General features: G+C 38.5%; 1 protein-coding gene across 2 annotated transcripts in view; it reads left to right on the top strand.

The window, feature by feature from the left end:
• The first annotated feature begins 114 nt into the window (after positions 1-114).
• Bag4 (BAG cochaperone 4) overlaps positions 115-23,658 on the top strand; it is a 45,821-nt gene continuing 22,277 nt past the window's right edge. Inside the window, exons 1-2 of one of the 2 annotated variants that reach the window (XM_020167560.2) lie at positions 115-534; positions 16,813-16,917. In XM_020167560.2, the coding sequence (XP_020023149.1) occupies positions 262-534; positions 16,813-16,917 (378 nt within the window). In that variant the 5' untranslated portion in view covers positions 115-261. The remainder of the gene's footprint in view (positions 535-16,812; positions 16,918-23,658) is intronic. The other variant, XM_074054636.1, reaches the window with a different exon arrangement.

The raw sequence follows: 23,658 nt of genomic DNA, 5'->3' as shown, positions 1-23,658 counted from the left end.
AGTGGGGAGGAGGAATCTAACTTGGATGGACGGTGCCGTTTAAGGAGCAGGGTGCCTCTCTTTCCTTTCCTGCTTCTGAGGGCCGGGAGTCAGGACCGCTGTCCTTCAACGCTCGGGCCGGCAGCAGGAGGGGCGGGACCGGTTTGGGATTGGCTGGTGTCGTCCGACCCACTTCGGCGCTCCCCATTCCCTCTCGCGCACAGGCGCCTGCGCAATGGGCCGGCCGTGGGGGGCGGGAAGCGCTTCGGGGCAGCGGAGCCCATGTCGGCCCTGAGGCGCTCGGGCTACGGCCCCAGTGACGGTCCTTCCTATGGCCGCTACTACGGGCCGGGGGGTGGAGATGTGCCGGTGCACTTACCTCCGCCCTTATATCCCCCGCTTCGCCCCGAACCTCCCCAGCCTCCCATTTCCTGGCGGGTGCGCGGGGGCGGCCCGGCTGAGACCACCTGGCCCGGAGAAGGCGGAGGTGGCGAAGGCTACTATCCTCCTGGAGGCGCCTGGTCGGAGCCAGGTCGAGCTGGAGGAAGCCACCAGGTGAGCCTTGCACCGTCTGTCCCCTGGGATCCGGTAGGGAGGTCTTGCGGCGCGGGTGGGCGGTGAGGGACAGTGGGGTTCTTGTACCTCTATGGTTGTAATGACTCGGGTTTCATATTTTTGGCTTGGGGGGGGTTGGGGAGACAGAGACTGGAAACATAGATGGGGGATATGCTTGTGTTCCTTTTGCCCTTCCATTTGTGCTTCGGCCGCAATAAGCGCGCCTGTAACCATTACAAAAGAGAAAAGATTACTGCGCTGACCTCCTCAGCTGAGTGGCAAGCTGGTGGGGATCTCTGTCCTGGAAGACGTTGGGCTGGAGTGACAGGGCTCCGCCGAGCTGTGACAATTTGTCCTGCGTGACTAGGGTGGCTGCAGCCTCTGGCGTCACTCAGAAGCCCCTCCCGGGGAGAAGGAACCTGAGCGAGGGGGAGGGATCTGAGCACTTAGCACTTTGCCCCTAACGCTTTGCCCGGGATTGAATCCTGAATCATCAGTGTTGAAAAATGTCCTTACGTGGATTGTGTTATGACTCTTCATGGCGACTGAAAGGAAAGTGTCATTACGGCATCCTTGTTTGCGAATAAAGACGGCTCCGAGAGGCTAATTCACTTGCTCAATATTTGGAACTGTAACATTTTATTCTCTATATACACGCCAGAAATACATTTTTTGTTGTTGTTAATACATTATATTTAGTAAGGGGCTGTCGTTATAAGGTGGTGTTCAGGAGGTACAACATCATCATTTGTTGAAGTTGTAATAGTAAAATTCTTACACGTGGCTGATGGGATTGTAAAATGCTTTGGAAATTAGTTGAACAGTTCCCCAAAACGTTAAGCATCGAATTGGTATATGATCCAGTAGGTCCGCTCTTAGGTATATACCCAAGAGAACTGAAAATTATGTCGACATAAAACTTTTACATGTGTGTTCATAGCTCCATTATTCATACTAGCAAAAAAGTGGAAATAACCCAAATATTCATCAACTGGTGAGTGATATGGCATATATTTTGTTAATATAACATGTAACGGAATATTACTTAGCCGTGGAAAGGAATAAAATATTGATACATGCTACAATACGTTTGAACCTGGAAAAGATCATGCATGGTGAGTGAAGCGGGTCACAAAGATTGCATTACACTTCCACTAATATGAAATACCCAGAGTAGGCAGATTCATAGAGACAGATATTAGTGGTTATCAGGAGTTGGGGGACTGGATGTACAGAAGCTTATGGAGTTCCTTTTTTTTTCTTTTTTTGGTTGGACTGGGGTTTGAACTCAGAGTTTCCGTGCTTGCAAAGCAAGTGCTCACAATGTGGGCCCTCTATCTCTTGAGCCACACCTCCAATCCATTGTTGTCTGGTTATTTTGGAAATGGGGTCTCCCAGACTATTTGCCCAGCTGGCCTTGGACTGCAATCCTTCCTATTTTAGCCTCCCACATCCTTAGGATTACAGGCATGAGCCACCCAGTGCCCTGCTTGGGGTTTCTTTTTGAGGTTATAAAATGTTCTAAAGTTAGCAATGATTGTTGCACAGTTCTAATATACTAAAAATCACAGGGGTGTGGCTCTATTGGTAGAGCACTTGTGTAGCAAATGTGAGGCCCTGCGTTCAAACCCCAGTACTACCAGAAACCAAAAAAGAACTGGGGAGGTGGTTCAACTGGTGTCTTGCCTAAAAACCACTGAATTGTACATTAAAATTGGGTGGGTTTTATGGTGTGCTTATATCTCAAAAATTGTATGAGAAAAAACATTTGCAGTGAGAGATTAACTGTAAAGAATGAGCCCTACTTTCTGCCCTTCAATCTGGAACAAGTAGGCTGTTTGATTTCAATCCCATGGTCTGTAAATACCCCAGTTAAAGATCAGTTGAAGGCAAAGAGGAGAGGACCTCTAAACTGCTGATTTCTGTTGAATTTGTTATATTATCCAAAACGTGTTTTTTGGTATAGAGCTAGGAAGGGTTCGGCTGGACTAGAAAAGCTAAGATTGTAGCATTGTGTAGGAGCTGTGGGGCATGGCACATTTGTATTGTAGGTGGGCCCATGGAGTGATGATGGTGCTACAGTAGTTGAAGAGAAAACTGGATATATGTAATGAGCATTTGTAAACCATTTTGAGTTTGTACTTTACCTTTCAGATTGGTGATCAGAATCTTTAAAAGCATAGGATTGTGGACTGGAGGTGTGGCATAAGTGGTAGAGCACTTGTCTACCAAGTGTGAGGTCCTGAGTTCAGCCCCTGTACTGCCACAGCCCTCCCAGAAGTATAGGGTGGTAATTTTTTTGGTGGTATTGGGGTTGAACGGAGGTCCTCACACTTGCCAGGAGGTGCTCTTACTGCTTGAGCCATTCCACCAGCCTTAGGATGGTAATTTCTTATGCAGTAGTAGAAAAGAATACAGATGAGATTTACAAAATTATTTCTAAACTCATTCTTTAAATATACTGGTTTTACATTTTTATATTATCAAATCTGTTATATTTAAAAAAATGTACAGGAAACCTTATTTATTTTTTTGGTGCTGGGGATCAAACTCAGGGCTTTATACTTGCTGATAGAGTGCATTCTAGTACCGGAGCCACACCTGTAGCCCTACAGGAAATTTTAAAAGGTGTAGTTCTTGGACCGGGAGCTTTTGTATCACTTGTAAGCTGTTAGAAATGCAGAATTTGTCCTCTTTCTGACTGATTGCTGTAATTTCCTAAGATCTCAGGTGATTCATATCCACATGAATGTTTGAGAAGCTTTGCGCTATAGATTGGGATACTGAGATGATATTTTTCTGAACCATGGCAAAGGCTTGATTGTATAAGCATTTAAACAGGACGGGGGAAAATTGGAAATCTAGCTTTTTCTTAATTAAAATTATTTTTAAAGTAAAATGATGAAGAGTAAAACATTCCTTACCCCTTTAGCTATCCTGAAGTACTGGTAAATCTCCTGCAAATATCCAGTACACTGTTGTTTGGTCCCTAAACTGCAGCACCTGCATCACATAGGAACTTGTTGGAAATGCTGAGTATTGGGTCCTGCCCTTTATCTACTGAATCAGTTGCATTTTAACAAGCTTCTTAGGTGATTTACATGTTTCCCCAGAACAAGACATCCAAGATAGTGTACCAAAACAGAAGCCACAGTCTCACATACTGTCAGTTCTACCATATATTATTTGTTTTAGAGACCAATCTGACACAGTGTGGGAGGCAACTTCACAAGGATGTGAGTAGCAGGAGGCAGGGATCTTTGGGAGTTATCTTGAAGATTAGCTATAGCAGAAGGAGCTTAGAGTAGTTCAGAAGAACGGTAAGAAGAGCACGCATTTGAACATGTCTGAATGTAGAGACCTTTCCTCAACATTTTATCATAAAAAGCTGAAGCATACAGGAAAGTTGAAAGAACTGTGAGCACCCATATACTCACCACCTAGATTTTGTAGTTATCATTTTATTATGTCTGTTTTTATGACTTCTATCCATTTTAGTTTTGGGAAGCATAAATAAATTGTGTAGACCTGAAAGACATTTTTAAAGGTAGAATTAGGATAATGTCAGTTCGAAGTGAGGAATGTGGGAGAAATAAGATTATTCTGAGGTTTCAGTAGTTCACATGCACAGGAATAAAAAGAAGGAAGGTTTTTATGAGAAAATAGTGGTTTACTTTTGTACCAAAAGAACTAATGACTGGCTAAGAGAGTAGCTTAAAACAGCAAAAAGACTTGGCAAGCGTTTGTATGCTGCCTTTATTCCATCTCTGCTGGAAGCCAGCTAGGGCGGTTATTGTGTGCCACACTCTGCATGTCATACATGGGATCGATCAGAGAGAGGTTTGCAGTTTTCTGGTTTTTTTTTTTTTCCTTTAATGTTGATTTTTAGTTTTTGTGGCAGTCAGGAGTTGTCTGTGAGAACAATGCAATAGGTGTGAGGCTCAGGAGGGAGGCAGGGATAGAGATGGTGATTTGAGAGTCATCAAGTATAAGCATAACTGAATTGTCAAGCTGAGTAATGTCAGGGGAGATCTTTGAAAGTCCAGAATAGGGGATAGAGAAAGGGAGTCCAGAAGATTATGAGAGAGAATCCTTTCAGAAAAATAGGAGGATTAGGAAGGTCATACAGTGCAAACCAAACTTGGGCACAATTATTTTGGGGGGAAGTAATATGAGAACTGCAAAGAAGTTGTTGAACTTGGTGATTTAAAAGATATTGTTGATTTTAGTGGTAGGAGTTTAAAATACTATTAAAGTAATAAATAGGAGGTTTTGATAAGACAATTAGTGTAAACTGTTCTTTTAGAAGTTTTTTTAGTGAGAAAATGATCACTCGATTGGAAACTGGATTTAGGGAAGAATTTTTAGGCTTAAGTGGCTTGAATATGTTTATAAGCAGAGGAGTATATGAACTAGTAGATCCAGGAAAAAAAAAAATGTGGCTGGGCAGCAGTGGCTCACGCCTATAATCTTAGCTACTCAGGAGGCAGAGATCAGGTAGATAGAGGTTCGAAGCCACTCCAGGCAAGTAGTTCCAGAGACCATATCTTGAAAATACCCAACACATGGGCTGGTGGAGTGGCTCAAGTGGTAGAATGCCTGCCTAGCTAGCAAGTGTGAGTCCCTGAGTTCAAACCCCAGTGTTGCCAAAAAAAAAAAAAAAAAGTGAACAAAAGAATGGAGTATGGTGTGGGGAAAATGGGATTAAGGAATGAGGAAAAGAGTTGAATTGGAGGGGAGGGTCATTAGTCATCTGAGAGTAAGGAAGTAGAATAAGAATCATTGGGAAATTTATGTGGTAAAGGTACTAGGGTAAGGAAGGGAATTGTAGAAAAGCTTGGAAGAGATCCAAATGGGATTGAAAAAAAAAAAAAAACGGGGATGATGGTAAGACAGGATCATAAAGTGAGTTATTAGTGATTTTGGAATATAGTTACACAAATAGCTATGCAAATAATTTGTAGTGTACTTTTTGAATAATTTTGTGACATTCTTGTGGGGGAAGAAAAAGCAAATTTATATAGCACCAGCCTACTCAAATTCCTCCACTGTTAAGAGTTTTATTGGGCTGGGGATACTTTTTTAGAGAAATGTTGGTAAGTCACTTTGTAATTTTAATCACATACCCATTTTTTTTCTTCTTTTTCTTTTTTGTTGCTGGGGCTTGCACCCAGGGCATAGTAAGCATACTAAACACAGGTTATAAGCACTGAGCCACATCACAGCTCCACTTCTTACCTAACTTGTTACTTCTAAGATAAAAATGAAAGGAATTGACTCTGGCCTTCATCTGAGAGTTAGGTTTTATGTCTCAAAAGAGAGGAAAATAAATAAGTTATCTTGCGTAATTTTAATCAGATTTTTTTTTGCTGCAAAAACTTCACATTATCACTTGTATAAACCTTTTACTACTTTTAGTTTGTATTTCAGTCAGTAAGTAAAAATAAAAATATAGAAAAGAGGTCCATGATAAAATTGGGAACTTAGTTTACAGAATAGAGTTGCTTCAGCTAGTTTCCTATGAAACAATTAGTATCAGAGCAGTGAGCCACAAACTTTCATTGTCATTGGGAATATTTTTAGATTTGTCCCATTTTGTCCAAAAGGAGAGGGAGGGGAAAAACAAAAAGATAAAACAGTCTTTTTTTTTTTTTTTTAGTTGACTTACTTTCACTGTTTTTTTTTTTTTTTTTTTTAAGCCCACCCTTATGTCATCTAGTTGTCTCTCTGAGGCCCTGGGATTTTTAAATTTTTACTGGCTTTTTTTTTTTTTTTTTTTGGTGGACATGGGATTTGAACTTAAGGCCTTACGCTTGCAAAAGCAAGTACTCGAGCCACAACTCCAGTCTGTTTTGTTCTGGTCATTTTGTCACTGGGGTCACAAGAACTATTTGTGGGGGCTGGCCTTGAACTCAGGTTCAAGAGAATTTTAAGATTTAATTTGCATTCATATCTAAACCCTGTTAAAATTGCAGAAAAAGCATTACATTTCTCTCTAAAAGTATGGTTATGAACTCATTTGTATAGTATTTGTACATATAAATTCAGTGTTTTAAATGTATGCAAGTCAGTTATGGTGATTTTAAATATTGATTCGGTCACATATTATGCCATTGGGAGCTCCTTCCTGGCTTGTGATCCTTCTGGACATGACCCCATTGATTTTTAATACCTTCCTTTGATTGGTGGTACAGTAAGATAACCAGATCCTTCTGTGTATATTCTCACTTCTACAGTCTGGTACACACTCTACTACTTTAAGAGACTTTGATTTTTTTTTTTTTGACAAAAGCAAAGATTTATTAGTGTACCATTGAAAGGGGATAGAATGATGGGTGGCTATACAAGGGAGGATAGCATGCCTGATTTTTTTTTTCAATATAGAATTATATTTAGAAGCTATGTAAGTCAGGATTCAAGTGAAAAACCAGAAAGTGCAGTTTTTTTTTTTTGGTGCTGTGGATTGAATCCAGAGCCTTGCACATGCTAAGTAACACGCTAGTTCTTTTAAAAGAGAGAATTTGAAAAGAAAAAAAAAAAGAGAATTTTATTTAGGAAATTACCTGAACAGGTATTGGGAGTTCTGAAGTCAGAAAAAGAAAGCAGGTAATACAGACAGTAGTAACTGTAGTAAGCTGCTACAACTTCTAGGGCTTGGGAATAAAGCAAAGAGGTTTGGGTTTTTAGATGAATAGTCTGGGGAGCTGGAAACCAAATTGGTGCCAGGTGTACTAATTGTTATTGTGTTTTCATTGCTTCTAGATCTTTTCAATGGGTAGAATTATAAGTGATTTAAAATAGAATAAGTGAATTCATACTTGCATTAATTGAAATTTAATGTAATAAGAGTTTTTACTTCTTTGATAGTATCTATTTTATATGGAAAATGTTTTTTTTAACAACATATGATTACAAATATTTGTACAATCTAACAGTAATAAAAAATAGTTTCAAAATAACACCAAATTCCAGTTTTGCATGACAGCATGAGGAGCTCTGTAGACCAAATCTCCATTGAAACTGAACACTATTTAAGAATTCTTTTTTTTTTTTTTTTTTTTTTTGTGGCACTGGGGCTTGAACTCAGTGCCTCATACTTGCTAGCAGGCACCTTACCACTTGAGCCATTCTACCATCCCAGAGGCTGAACACTAAAACAAAACAAAATACGAGCTGGTGTGATGGAGAACACACCTGTAATCCCAGTATTTGGTTGCTGAGGCAGGAAGATTTCAAGTTTCAGGTTAGCAGAAATAGTCCTAGGAAATATGGTGAAGGAAGAAACATTTGTTTAGGAATATCTGAGGCAGATAAGTAGCTAGTAGTAGAAAGGTTGCCTGGCATGTGAGAAGCTTTGGGTTTGATCCCTAGTACAAACAAACAAAAAATCCAAATAATATAAAGAAAATCTGCTAAAACTTGGTAACAATAGTACAAAACTGCAATATTTGATCTCAAGTCTGTTCCACGCATGTATTCTCCCAGTTCAGCATAGAGAAACTCCTCCACTGCAGTGTTGTGCAACTAAGAACATAGGGGAGACTAGTCTCCTCGTTCCCCAAAGTTAGAAGGTTTTTTTGTTGTTGTTGTTTTTAACAGTAGATTTGAACTGGCAGAAGAGTTAGCAAACTTGAAGACAGGTTAATACATACTGAAGAGCAGAAAAAAGATTGACGAAAAACTGCCAGAGAGATACATTGAACACTATTGACTGCCCCATTATTCCAGAAATGATGAGTAAGGTTAGTATGAAAAAAGATATAAAATACATACTTGCTCTCCTTTCTTCTCTCAGATCCTTTAAAATACATAAAATTATATAATAAGTATAACAATGTAATACTGGGTTTGTAACATTTGTGGAAGTAATATGGGTAGATATATAAGAGTAACATTTTTATATCTCACTGGAATTAAGTTAAATCAGAAGCTGATATTGTGGGCTGGCAGAGCGGCTCAAGTAGTAAGAGCACCTTCCTAGCAAGCATGAAAACCTGACTTTAAACCCCTGTATTGCCAAAAAAGCCAAAAACAAACAAAAACCCCCCGATTTTGTTAAGATATATATAGTTAGCCCAAGAGTAACTGCTAAGGTGAGGAAAAAAAATGTATCCATTAAATAGATTAAAATGTTACATCAGAAAATACTCATTTAAGCTGGGCATGGTGGCACATGCTTGCAGTCCTAGCACTTGGGAACCTGAGGCAGGAGGACCTTGAGTTCAAGGCCAGCCTGGGCTATACTGCAATATTCTCTCTCAAGGAAAAAAAAGTTACTGTGGGTGAAGAGGGGTATTTTATGATGCTGAAAAGGTCAAACATCAGGAAGGCATAATAATTATAAATGTACTTAATAAGAGAATACCAAAATAGGGGAGGGAAAAACAGAAGTAGAGGTAGAAATAGACACTTCAACAATTATTAGGGGACTTTATAGCTCAGTTAAAGTAATGGATCAAATAACTAGGCATGAGATCAGTAAGGAAATAGAAGATGTGAGCAATATTGATTCTCAACAAAACACCAGCAAATTGAATCCAGCAATGTATTAAAGACGCATATGGCATGATCAAGTGGAATTTATCCCAGGAATGCAAGAGTGGTTTAAAATTCAAAAATTAATTAATGTAGGCATGTTTTGGCCCTTATCTAACCATCTGTTTTTGACAGTTACTCTCACTCAGCTGCCCACCGCATGCCTTGGGTGTACTTATGCATTTCTAATAAGTCAGTCTTTACTAATAATCGATTGAATAAAAACAAAAGCTGTGGTCATATGATGATTGTCTCAATAGATGGAGAAAAAGCATCAGACAAAATCCAAAAACCTTATGCTAAAAACACTCACCTAATAATCCTTGAACCCAATAAAGGGTACCTGTGAGACAGCTATAGTTAACCTCATATGTGATGCTGAAAAACGGATGCTTTCTTTCTAATAACAGGAAGAAGACAATGATGTCTGTAGTGACTTACTAATCCTTTGGAATAGCACATTGTCACTTCTAAAACCTTAATTTGTATGTTTTGCATAAAAGGTTAAATTACATTTTTTTAAAATATAAGTTTATACTGGTACTGCCAATTCAAATCCATCACTCCCCAGTTCTTCCTCATCTTTTTTTTTTTCACCTACATGAAAACACCGGTCCCAATAACATTGCGATTACTTATTTATTGCATTCCACATACACACAAAATAGTTTAAAAATTAAGCCACTAATACCATGGCTAATAACATTCTGTGTAGATTAAGAATTTTTTTGAGACAGGTTGGTGAGGGGAGGGGTGTCTCACCATGTTGTCTAGGCTGGTCTCAAAGTCCTAGCTCCTGTGTCAGCCTCCTGAGTAGCTGTTCTCTTAGATTTCTTTGCATTTCTCTTAACTTTAGAATATGTATTTCTGAGGACACCTGTTCAGAAAACTGTTGAAGTGTTACTTGAATTATTTTCTGTGTTGTTAATTTGGTAGGGTTTTTGTTTGTTTATTTTGTTTTGAGATAGGGTTTTGCTGTGTAGCCCAGGCTGACCTTGAACTCAGTTTCCTTTTTAGCTTCCCAAATGTTGGTACTATAGGCGTGCACCATCACCTCATAGCATTTTGTTATAAGCTATTTGTTTTGTTATTTTTTTGCAGTGCTGGGGATCGAACTCAGGGTAAGCGCTCTATCACCGAGTTACATCCCCAGCCGACTATAGAGTTTTTAATTTTATTGTAAAATCTGTATCTCCTACTGTGAAAATACTGATTGCCAATTTTACCAATATGCTTAATTATTCATTTGCAGCTGTAATACTGTTGTTTGACAGTATCAAAATAACAATACCAACAATGTCGGTTATTATTGATATGATTGTTTAAATTCAAGTTTAAAAAATTTTTATTTTTAAATTAGCATACAATAATAATATGAGGAGATTTCATTGTGATAATTGCATACATGTGTACAGTATACTTTGAATAAGTTCACCCCTCCCCTCTTTAAACAGTGTTTGGTGGATTTCATTATTTTGCCCTCATATGTGTGTGTGTGTGTGTATGTGCATATATATAATATGTATTTATTATATATGTGCATATATATGTAGTGTACTTTGATCCTGTTCACCCCTCAGTATTCTTTCCTTTCTCCCTCCCCCCTGTTGCTTATCCCCCACAGACAGTCCCTCTTTTATATTTCATGTCCTATCATAATCATTATTTTAGTTCTTGAGTTCCAAGATAAGTTAGAACATGTTGGTTTTTTGAGCTTGGCTTATGGCATGAACACAGTTATCTTCAGTGCATTCATTCCCTTTTCCTGCAGATGACATAATTTCATTTTTTCTTTATGGCTGAGTAGTATTCCATTTTCTTCTATGTATTGGTTGATAGGCACCTTAGCCGATTCCACATTTTGGCTATTGTGAACAGAGCTGCAATAAAATGAGTGCATTTTATTGTATATTGATTGACACTCCTTCAGATATATGCCCAAGAGTGATATGGCAGTGTCCTAAGTCTATTTTTACTTTTTTGAGAAACCTTAATACTGATTTCCATAGTGGTTGTACTAGTTTACATTCCCACAAACAGTATATGAGGGTTCCTTTTTTTCGCTGCATCCTCACCAGCATTTGTTGTTGTTTGTTTTCTTGATGTTTGCTAATCTTAGTGGGGTAAGATGGAATCTTAGTGTAGCTTTGACTCACGTTTCCTTTTATGCCTAAGGACATTGAACATTTCTTTATGTATTTATTAGCCATTTGTATTTCTTCTGAGAACTGTCTCTTCAGTTTGTTAGCCCATTTATTAATTGAATTATTTATTCATCTGCTGTTTAATTTTTTGAGTTCTTCTGTATTCTGGATATTAATCTTTTGTCTGTTGAATAGCTGGTGAAGATTTTCTCCAATTCTGTGGGTTGTTTCTTGATTCTAGTAATTTTGATGTACAGAAACTTTTTAATTTGATGCAGTCCCATTTGTCCATTGTTGGTATTATTTCCTGGACAATTGGAGTCCTATTCAGAAAATAATTGCGTACGCCTATATCTTTCAGAGTTTTCCCTATGTTTTTCTGCAGTATTTTCAATTTCTAGGCAGGTGCTCTACCACTTGAGTCACTCCACCAGCTCCAGTTTCAGTTTCTTAATGTAGTCTTAAATTAAGATCTTTGATCTGTTTGGAGCTGATTTTTGTACAGGGTGATAGATAGGGTTCTAGTTTCAATTTTCTATATGTAGATAACTAGTTTTCCCAGCACCATTTGTTGAAGAGGCTGTTTTTTCTTCAGTACATGCTTTTGGCTCCTTTGTCAAAAATCAGTTGACTGTGGTTTTATTTCTGGGACTTCTGTTTTTCTGCCAGTAACATGATGTTTTTGTTCCTGTGACTCCATGGTATAATTTGAAGTGCAATATTGTTTTGTGATACTTGCAGTGGTTTTTGTTTTTTGTTTTTTGGTGGACTGGGGTTTGAACTCAAGGCTTTACATTTGCAAAGCAGGTACTCTGCCACTTGAGCCACACCGCCAGTCGGTTTTGCTTTGGTTATTTTGAACTCATAGCTTTTTTTTTTTTTGGTAGGACTGGGGTTTGAACTCCAGGCTTTGCACTTGCAAAGCAAGCACTGTAGCTTTTGAGATACACCGCAGTCTGTTTTGCTTGGTTGTTTTGAAGATGGGGATCTCAAGAACTATTTGCCCAAGCAAATAGATCGATCCTCTCGATCTCAGCCTCCCAAGTAGCTGGTTTACAGGCATGGGCCACTGGCATCTGACTTAAAAAATTCTTAAGAATGCAAGAGATTATGTAGTCCAGAAATAAAAGGACTGGTTGCCTTTAATAGGACTGGGGACACTTCCTTCATGCTTTCTGGGAACATAGTAACAGATATGGGTAAATTGGTAGATTTTTAGTATGTGGGATAATCAAATTTGTCTGCTTCTTTTTTTTTTTAAGTGAAATATGAGATAAAGTCAGTTGGAAAGTGAGGGGTGGATAAGAAGACCTTGGAGATTTTTTTTTTCTTTTGTGGGACTGGGGTTACAACTTAGGGTTTCATGCTTGCAAAAGCAGGTGTCCTACCATTTGAGCCACACCACCAGTTGTGACAGAGATTTGAGGGGACAGGAAGAGTGAAATAGTTGTTCTGGAGAGTGAGAAGATGACCATATTAAGAAGTGTTTTATAATTGTTGGCAGTACTGAGTGCTTGCTTGAGATTTATGTTAATGATTTAAAATGAAATCAGAGAAGGTGGGCCTGGTGGTACACTCTTGTAATCCCAGCTATGAGGATGCTGAGGCTAGAGGATCACAAGTTTGAGGACAGGTTGGGCAACTTAGCAAGACCTTGTCTCAAAATAAAATAAAAAAGGACTGGGGTGGGTTGGAGGCATGGCTCAAGTGGTGTAGAGCACCTGCCTAGCAAGCAGTGGTCCTTAGTTCAAACCCCAGTTTGAACAGGAGAGTAGAGGATGGGAGGGGTGGAGTGGAGATGGTGGCTCAAGTGGTAGAGCACTTGCCTAGCAGTCACAAAGCCCTGAATTCAAATGCCAGTATTATCAAACAAAAGAAAACAAAGCATCTCCCAAAACTGTGGAACCAGAGAGTTGCTTTTCTCTACCAGTAGTTAAGAGGTAGAGGCAGTGGGTAACTGGGTTTAAACTGAGTTCAGTTTTTGCTGGGTAAGTATCTCGGGGAAGGAGTGGGACTATATTAGTGTTAGGAAGCTGAGTAAGGAAGGAAGTGAGGACATGGATGGTAGCTCTGAGGATTGGTATTGGTTTACCACCTCTAGGGTATCAGCTTCAGCTTTTGTCTTTACATTTCTTTACTCATGATACAAATTTTTTTTTTTTATTCAGAATTGGGGTTTGAACTCAGGGCCTACACCTTGAGCCACTCCACCAGCCCTTTTTTTGTGAAGGGTTTTTTTTTTTTTTTTCCTTCGAGATAGGGACTTGAGAACTATTTGTCCAGGCTGTCTTTGAACCACAATCCTTCTGTCCTCCTGATCTCTGCCTCCTGAATAGCTGGAATTATAGGCATGAGGCACTGGCACCCAGCTTCAAATTCTTGATAGAGAGTGTCAAGTATAAAATAACAACTCTGCTTTAAAGGAAATAAGAATATTTTTCTTATTCTGACCCAAATATGAGTGGCCATGGCCTGTGAACACAGATTCAAGCTACCAGTGGAAGAGGTTACACAACTTTTCAGAGTCACAGAACAAAAGAAAGTCGTAAATCAATACATTTGGTAATTATATTGGTGAAAGTATCAGATAGGTGTGCTACAGCAGAGTGGGCAAATCTGTCTGTAGGTTTTAGATATTATAGCATCTTTAGTTTAGGGTTGGTGGAGGCTAGAGCTCTGTTTAGTTTAGTAGTACTTTCTGAGAAGTTTATATATTAGTCCCAAGAACATTAGGTCAGATACAAGTTCAGGTAATAGGCTATGAAAAGGTTAGAGATAGCCCAAGATAATTTCCTTTCTTTCTTTTTTCAAAGAAGTAATGTTTTTCTTTGAATGAAGGTACATTGGTTAGATTGCCCCAACCATCTCTCCTCCCTCTCACCTTTGCAAGCCCCTTCCCACTCCACTTAAAGCAATTGCAAAAGGTTTCATTGTTCTATTTTGGTCCATCAAACCATATTCCCTCACCTTCATCTCCTCCATTCACCATCCTTCCTCCCACAAGTACCCCCCCACTGTATCAGTTTCACAGTTCTGTCTTTCATTGTTAATTCCAAAAGGAGTTTCTTAATGCATCCTCAACGTGAGGATAATTTATTTTTTGGACCTATAACTCTCCACAATCATGACCTTGTCAGCCATGTCAAGCAGTCTGATTGACATGTAATCCAAACTGGTCTTGAACTTGAGATCCCAGCCTTCTGAGTGCTGGGATTATAGCTGTGTACTACTATGCCCAACAGAATCTTTAAAAAAATTTTATTTTTAGTTTTGGATCAGCATACATTAAGGAGATGAGGGGATTTTGTTGTGATAATTCCATACATGTGTACAGTATAGCTTGAACATGCTTATTCCTTCCATTATATTTCCTTTTTTCCTGTTCTTTCTTACCTCCTTTTTCAGACAGTGTTTGGTGGGCTTCATTATGCTGTATTTACATGTATATATATATGTAACATACTTTGATCCTCTTGCCCCTGTATCTTTTCCTCTTCTCCCCACCCCCTGCTGATCATCCCCCAGACGAACCCCCGTATCATTTCTGTCTTCTCCTCCTCCTCCTTCATCTTCTTCATCTTCATCATTCTAGGTGTAGATTCCAGCAATGAGAGAACATACGCTATTTGGCCTTCAAGATAAGCTTGGCTTATCTTGCCCAGCATGATGACCTCCAGTTCCATTTGGTTTCCTGCAAATGACATGATTTCATTTTCTTTATGTCCAGCAGGATCTATAATATCGATGCCCCTTCTTCAGAGAGCTTCAGTTTATAAAAAAAAGTCAGTCAAAACCTCTCTCTTGAACCAGGGGAAGAAAAGGAAGGCATTATTAATTAGGAGAATTTGCCTAACTGAAAAATTTGGTACTTAGGATCTGAAGGTTGCCTTTAAAAAAAAAATCCTGCTATTCCCTAGTTCCCATATTCTGTAAAGGAGATGGTACTTGCCTAGCTGTGTGATGTCATATGGTATTTGTGAAACTGGTGAGTAGTTCAGTTAAGTTAAAAATGATGATAATTAATCTATTCATGATTACAACTGCCAGTAAGGGTGTTTCTTTGTGAAACCATATGTGAAGTTTACTTATTGGACAACAAGTGTATGTATGTATTAAACCAGACAGGAGGTGCTTTGCAAACTTTGGAGAGTTGCTCTAGTTTCTTATAGTTTATTGGCTTGCTGCAAATCATTGCCTTGAGTTTTTGAGTTGGAGAGCAAGTATGAAGGGATTATTGTCATAGCTAGATTTACTGCTAGTGGTAGTTGTTCTGTATCAATTCCTGACACTGAGGTTACAGGCTGCCAGCAGAAAGGTTAGCCATAACAAAGAGTGGAAGACTATGGAAAACTATAGTGCGGCCAGGCAAAGAAGTGTAGCATTAAAGATGTGCGTGCTTGAAGTAGTATTGTTTTCACGTTTTTAAGTTGTTAGGTAAATACTTGTGTAGACACTGTCAAAGAACTGTTTTGTTGCACTAATTAGATTAATACAGGATGAATATGCCACATATTCAAAATGCTTGGGACCAGAAGTATTTCAGATTTCAGATTCTTTGATTTTGGAATATTTACATATATTTAAGAAGATGTTCTGGGAGTGAGACCCAAATCTAAACACAGAATTTACTTATGTTTCATGGATGCCTGATACACATAGCTTGAAGATCTTTTTTAGTGCTCCTGCATTTTTTATTTTGTGGAGCAGAGGATAGAACCTAGGGCCTGGAGTATGCTAGGCAAGCCCTCTATTACTGAGTTATTCCCCTAGTACATGCACCTGCATTTTGACTGCCGCTTATCATATGGGGTCAGGTATGGATTTTTCCACTTATGATGTCACATGAATGCTCAAAAAATTGCAGAATTTGGAACATTTCGGATTTCAAATTTTCGAATTAGGGATGCTCAACCCATAGTGACAAGGGATAGTGACTGGAGCTGGATGAAGGCAAACTAATATCTCTGGTTTTGCTACTCATTTTATAGAATTGTTTTATATAATATTTGGTACGGTGGGATTGGCATAATGCAAAAGAACAGGCTTTTACAGATAGGCACATCGTCAGTTTAACCATTAGTAATGGTTTTATAATAGAGTTCTATTTTTTTCTTTTTTTTTTTCAGTACTGGACTTTGAACTCAGGGTTTCAGCCTTGCTAGGCAAATGCTCTACCACTTGAGCCATGCCTGCAGTCCATTTTTTTTTTGTTGTTAGTTTGTTTTTCAGATAGTGCTTTTGCCTGTGGTCTGTCTTATATCAAGCAAGATCTTCCTGCCTCCACCTCTCCAATAGCTTGAATTACAGATGTGCACCACCAGGTGTGACCTGTGTGGTTTTTTTGATACCTATAATCTTGCTTCTTGACAGAGGGCATTTATCCTGCTGTCTAACTCAGAATGATGTTAAGAATGTCATTAAAACAGCCACGTGTGGTGGCTCACATCTGTAATTGCAGCATTATGGAGGCAGGAGGATTGCAAGTTGGAGACCAGCCTGGGCTACATAGTGAAACCCTGTCTCCACACCTGTGCCCCCTGACACTCCCCGGGAAAAAAAGAAGGTTATTAATAGTGAATTTATTTCCTCTTTTTTTAAGGAGCAGCCACCATATCCTGGCTACAATTCTAACTACTGGAATTCTCCACGACCTCGGGCTCCATACCCAAATACATATCCTGTGAGATCAGAGTTGCAAGGACAGGTATGATTAAAAACTGATAGGGTTTCTGGAGTTTTTCTTATTTTTGGGTGGGACTGGGGTTTGAACTCAGGGTGAGAACTCAGGCAAAGCAGGCACTCACTCGCTCGAGCCACACCTCTAGTCTATTTTATACTGGTTATTTTGGAGATGGGGGTCTCTTGAACTTTTTCCCCAGGCTGGCCTGAAATGTTGCTTCTCCTGATCTCAGCCTCCTAAGTGGCTAAGATTACAGGCATGAGCTACTGGTGCCTGGCTAAAATGAATGTGTTTTTAAATATTTGACTTATGACAAATATTTAATTATAAGTATTTCAAGTATACAAAAAGATTGTAGTAAAGATATGTATGTTTTTATCTAGCACCTACTTTCTCAATTTTTAAATTATCCCCCCTCTTTTTTTTTTTGGTAAGAATGGAGTTTGAACTCAGAGCTTTGTGCTTGCAAAGCATGCTCTCCACTGCTCAAGCCATGCCGCTGTCCATTTTGCCCAGCAAGTGAAGCCCTATATGACAGTTACTTTCATTTCCTGAAGTTATATTTATTATCCTAAATGTTTTATGCTTTTACCACTTATGTATATATCCACCAACTTTATATAGTATTATTTAACATGTATTATAGGGCTGAAGGCATGGCTCAAGCAGTAGAGTCCCTGCTTAAAAAAAAAAAAAAAGGAGCAGTAAATCTTGATATGTGGTTGGAGGTATGGCTTAATTGGTAGGGTGCTGGCTTAGCAAGACTGAGGCACTGAGTTCAAACTCCGTTACCACAGAACAACAACAAACTTGATATGAGTGGTTTCATACTAACTTCCTTCTGCTTTCTTCTTTTGCTCAGTATGTTTTTAATTTTTCTGTTGTACACACAGGAGAGAAGACTTTACCTAGGGTATGGAATTGTTGGGTTTGGGTATGTATATCTTTATTAGATAAAGCCACTTTTCAAAATGGTTGTACCAGTGAGAAAATGTTTAAACATAGTCACCCATTATTTTACTGCCCTAAGAAGACAATAATTGTGACATTTGCATATTTCTTTCTATTGTTTTTTTTCTATCTAGATAACATATTTCTTTTTCTTTTTTTGAAGTATTGGGGTTTGAATTCAGGTCCTACACCATGAACCACTCCACCAGCCCTTTTTTATAATGGGATTTTTGAAGATACAGTCTTGTAAACTGTTTGGCTGGGGTGGCTTTGAACTGCGATCCTCCTGATCTCTGTCTCCTAAGTAGCTAGGATTATAGGCATGAGCCACTGGCACCTGGCTAGATACACCATATTTCTGTATGTAAACCATTTAGTCATTTTTTACAGAATATTGATTCCAATATATGCAGTGGTTTTTGTTGTTTTGTTTTTTTGTGGTACTGGGGATTGAATTCAGGGCCTCCAAGTGTTCTAATACTTGAGCTACACACTCAGTGGCAATATATACAGTTTCAAAGCATTTAAGTAGCTTTCAAATGAATACATAGAATTTTAGAATTCTCTATAAACTGGTGTTCTCTATATTTAAAAAAAATTTTTTTTTGTTCATTTGGCAGTGCTGGGAATCAAACCCAGGGGTTACATGTGCTAGACAAGTGCTCTACCATTGAGCTACACACTCCAGCCTGCATATTAAATTTTAAGATCATAAAGTATTCCAATATGATTTTGTTGATGGTTTTCAAGTAGTCAAATCTGTGTTAAATTTTATTTAATTTACTAGTGCTGTGGAGACTGAAATAATGGAGATATATATATATATATATAAAAATATATATATAGATATATAGATACATATTTTTTTTTTTGGGTCAACTGGAGCTCAGGACTTTGCGCTTGCAAAGCAAGCACTTGACCACTTGAACCATACCTCCAATCCATTTTGCTCTGGTTATTTTGGAGATGAGGGTCTCAAATTATTTGCCTGGGCTGGCCACTAACTGCAGATCCTCCTGATCTCAGCCTTCCAAGTAGCTGACATTATAGGTATGAGCCACCGGCACCTGCTTGGAAATACATTTCTTTAAAGGGCTAAATAATTAATTCACTTAAAAAAAAAGCCTATTATGACTAGAAGCAAAGGTATGAACATGTAAGTCCCATCTACTCAGTATGTTGAGCTGAGGAGGAGCACCTTGAGCCTGAGTTCAAGACCAGCCTGGTCAACATAGCAAAACTCCATTAAAAAAAAAAACTCTTGTTTTCTGTTTTTTGGTTTTCCTCATGAATTTGATGCTAAAGTCTTTTAAGGTTGAGCCAGAAGAATTTTTATTAAAGTTAGAAGAAGAATTACCTAAGGAACATATAATATCAGTTGATTTTTATAATGATCATATGTGTATGAGCTTTAGGATGAGGTTGATTTGGCTGGAAAGCCAAATCAAGAAAAGGTCATGGTAGTACTTACCACAAATTTCTACTCTATTTGTATTATCTTTATTCCTGTCACTGAAATTAAGAAGTAGATATATGCTAAGTGTTACATGCTTGTGATTTGGCCACATACCATAAGATTCACCCTTTAATGCAATCAACTTAGTGGTTTTTATTTTTATTTCTTCTTGGTGGTGCTGGGCATCAAACTGAGAGGCTAAGCACACTGAGCTACATCCCCAGACGAACTCATAAAGATGTGTACATCATTACTATTCATTCTAGAGCACTTTCATCACCCCAAATAGAACCCCCTTGTTTATCACCTCCTTCCTTTTCACCTCCCTCACTGCAACCTCTAATCTACTTTGTATCTTTATGGATTTATCGTACTCTGATGTTTTGAGTGGAATAATATAACATGGCTTTTTGTTTCTGATTTCTTTGACTCGGCATAATGTTTTCAAGGCTCATCTTGTGACATGTACTTAATTCTTTTACATAACTAAATAATATTCCATCCTATGGATATATTACATATAATTTATCCATTTATCAGTTAATAGAAATTTGGGATATTTCCACTTTTTGGCTATTATGAACAATGCTATAAATATCCATGTACAGCGCTCTACCATTTGAACCACTCCAGTCTCTTAAATTTATCCATTTATCAGTTAATAGAAATTTGGGATATTTCCACTTTTTGGCTATTATGAACAATGCTATAAATATCCATGTACGGCGCTCTACCATTTGAACCACTCCAGTCTCTTGTGCAATTTTTTTTTTTTCTTTTTTTGCGTTACCAGCACTTTAACTCAGGTCCTGTAGAACTCAGGTCCTATATTTTGAGCCACTCTACCAGCTCTTTTTTGTGTTAGGTATTTTCGACATAGGGTCTCTCAAAGTCTTTACCCAGGCTGGCTTCAATCCGCAATCCTCCTGATCTCTACCTCCTCAGTAGCTAGGATTATAGGTATGACCGGTGCCTGGCATAGTAGATAGATTTTGAAGTAGTATATCATTGGTTTGACTTGCACATTTCTGATGACTAGTGACGTTCATCTTTTCACATGCTTAGTAGTCATCTTGTTTAGAGAAATGTCTGTTCAGATCCTTTGCCAGTTTTATTTTTTACATTTTTATTAAGATATTTTCATTGTTCGGGGGATCATTCACTGTGACAATTCCAAACAGCTTTACATTCGTTAGATTGCCCAACCTTTGCCATTTTTAAAATTGAATTTATCTTTTTATTGTTGAATTTTAAGCATTAGATTTGTATTTAAGCATTTAGATTTGTATTCTAGATACAACTCTCTAATAAAATAGATGATTTGCAAATAGTTTCTCTCATTCTATGGGCTGTCTTTTCACTATCTGGTTTAAAGCACAAAAGTTTAAAATTTTGCTGAAGTCTAATCTATCTAGTTTATCTTCTGTTCCTCTTGGCTTTTGCAAGAAGGCTTTGACTAACCCAGCATCACAAAGATTCATTCCTATATATTTTTTGTAAGAATTTAAAAAATAGTTTGGCTCTTACATTTAGGTCCAAGATCCATTTTGAGCCGTGGTGTGAAATAGAGTCCAATATCTTTGTTTTTTTCTGTTTATTTCTCATGTTTGTAGTCACATGTCTTAGCATCATCTGTTGAAAAATGCTGTTCTTTCACATTGAGTTATCTTAGCCCCTTTGTAAGTCAATTGACTGTAAAGTAAGGTTTTTTTCCTAGATATTAGTATATCTGTCCTTGGTACCAATACCAGTACCAAATTGTTTTTAATTATTGAAGCTTTGTAGTAAATTATGAAATCAGGAAGTGTGAGGTCCCCAACTTTTTTTTTCCAAGATTATTTTGGCCATTATGGGTCCCTTGCCTTTCCATATGAATTTTTAGGATCAGCTCATGAATATGCAAAAAAGATAGCTGGGATTTGCATTGTGATTGTGTATAGATCAATTAGGGGACTAGAATAAATTATTTTTACAGTCAGTGTAGGAGATAGACAAAACTCCCTAAAAGTCATAAAGGGAGTTATACAACTTCAAGTGATGTTAGTTTTTCTGATTTCATTGATTGATCTTACTGATACTGTTTTTTCTCTTAGCACTTTTCCTCCCTTTGATGAAATAACTTATTAAATTCATGTATCACATATGCTTAAGAAAAATTCACTCAAAATTTAGTAGTGGTAAGGCTGGTGGAGTGGCTCAAGCATTAGAGCACCTGCCTAGCAAGTGTGTGAAGTCTTGACTTTAAACCCCAGTACTGAAAAAAATGAACAAACAAAAAATTGCAAGAAAATTCAGTTTTAGTAATGGCTTTTTAAAAGCCGCAGCAATGATGTGAGGGAACTTAGATACAAAATCAGTGTACGAATTGTTGGATTTCTTTATTTACTTTTTTTTGTGGTGCTGGGGATTAAACCCAGGGTCTCTTACATACTAGACAAGTGCTCCACCACTGCCCAAGAGACCCAATGGTGGGGAGCTCCAAACCATACAGAACCCTAACCACACCCACTGCCAACTTTTCTAGTCTCCAGAGAGCATGGAACAATCTTACTGCAAACATAGATTGGCAGGTCCTCAGAGGACTGTATTGGATCTGTGGAAAGCAAGCTTATACGGTGCTACCTAGCAGCTGGTTTGAATCTTGTATGCTAGGCTCAATCAGACCATCTTTCTTCTTGCTTCCCCTCAGACAAGGTAAAAAACTGGGAGTCCCCATATATAAAAAAAGATTAAGTAGATAATCTTACAAATTGGCAATTGGAAGGATGAACGAATCATCCAGTACTATGGTCCTGCCACCTGGGCAGAAGACAGATCCTGGGGCTATCACGTCCCTCTGTATATGCTCAACTGTATCATCAGGCTGCAGGCTGTTGTTGAAATTATAACTAATATAACAACAAGAGCTCTCAATTTGCGGGCAAAACAAAGCACTAAGATGCACAGTGCCATCTATCAGAACCACTTGGCTTTAGACTATATGCTTGCTTCTGAGGGAGGAATTTGTGGAAAATTTAACGTGAGCAACTGCTGCATACAGATTGATGATGATGGAAAGGTCACAGAAGAGATCACAGACAAATGAGAAAGATTGCCCATGTCCCTGTCCAGACTTGGAGAGGACAGGATCCAAATGACCTGTTGGAGGTGGTTTTCTGCCTTAGGTGGATTCAAAACTCTGATAGGAAAAATAGGCCTAATCCTAGGAGCATACTTCATATTGCCCTGTCTGGCTCCCCTGGTGCTACGGTCTATCAAGACTGTTATGGAGGCCATTACAGAAAGAAAAACGGCCGCATATGTAATGATGCTATGGAAATACAAATTCCTAGATCAAGATGATGCTCTTTGACCCTGAGTGTGGGTCTGAGCATCAAAAGGGGGGAATAATGTAGCAAAAAAGGGGAAACCAGAAAAAAAACAGACAGGCTGGTGTTCTGATGACGAGACAGGGGAGTGTATGGCAAAGCAGAAATACAAAACTTAAAGAACTGAAACATGAAGGTCACATAGCACTGGGGAAATGAAATAGCCAGTGAAGTCATATGCAGCCATATGTGGTTTGAGCATTGCTTTTTGCTTCTGTAATCTGCTTGCAAGGGTATATAAGGTGAGACCCCTTTGTTCTTGGGGCTCAGCCTTTGGACACGGGTCCACTGGGTCTGTGCTGGCACAATAAAATGTTGCTTCCTGCTGATCTGCCTCAGAGACTCCTATCTCATCTCATGATTTCCCACAACAATACTGGAAAAGAAGCTTCAAAAAGCAAATTGTGTTAATGACCAATGACAAGATTTGAAGCAAACATGATCATTACTTGAAAACCTGTATGTTTACCGTACAAATTACTTCCTGGTTTTGACTTCTTTAAGAATTAACCACCTACTTTTCCCAATTAACTACTGTGAGGAAGGATCACAACATCCCATGTTTACAAAAGAACATGGAGTCAGAAAAATATATCTCAGTCTTGCAGTTGCTGAAGATATTTTCTAAGAATGAGCCAATGATCATATACTTCAGAAATGTCTCATAAATATACTGAAAAAATTAAAGAAATTATACATACTTGGTTTATAAGAGCACTCTTGATTTATGAGAGCTGTTTTTTATTAGGGGGCACTGGTGTTTGAACTCAGGGCTTTTCACTCTTGCAAAGCAGATCCTCTACTGCTTGATCCACACCTCTGGTCCATTTTTGCTCTGGTTATTTTGGAGATGGGGTCTCCAGAGCTGTTTGCCCAGGCTGGCCTTGAACTACTACCTTCCCAATCTCAGCCTCCCAAGTAGGTAGGATTACAGGTATGAGCCACTGCCACCAGCTTATAAGTGCTGTCTTTAACAATTTTTAAAGCTGG

The sequence above is a fragment of the Castor canadensis genome, chromosome 14 (assembly GCF_047511655.1).
Source record: "Castor canadensis chromosome 14, mCasCan1.hap1v2, whole genome shotgun sequence".
Classification (NCBI taxonomy): domain Eukaryota; kingdom Metazoa; phylum Chordata; class Mammalia; order Rodentia; family Castoridae; genus Castor; species Castor canadensis.
This window is presented reverse-complemented; position numbering and strand designations above follow the sequence as displayed.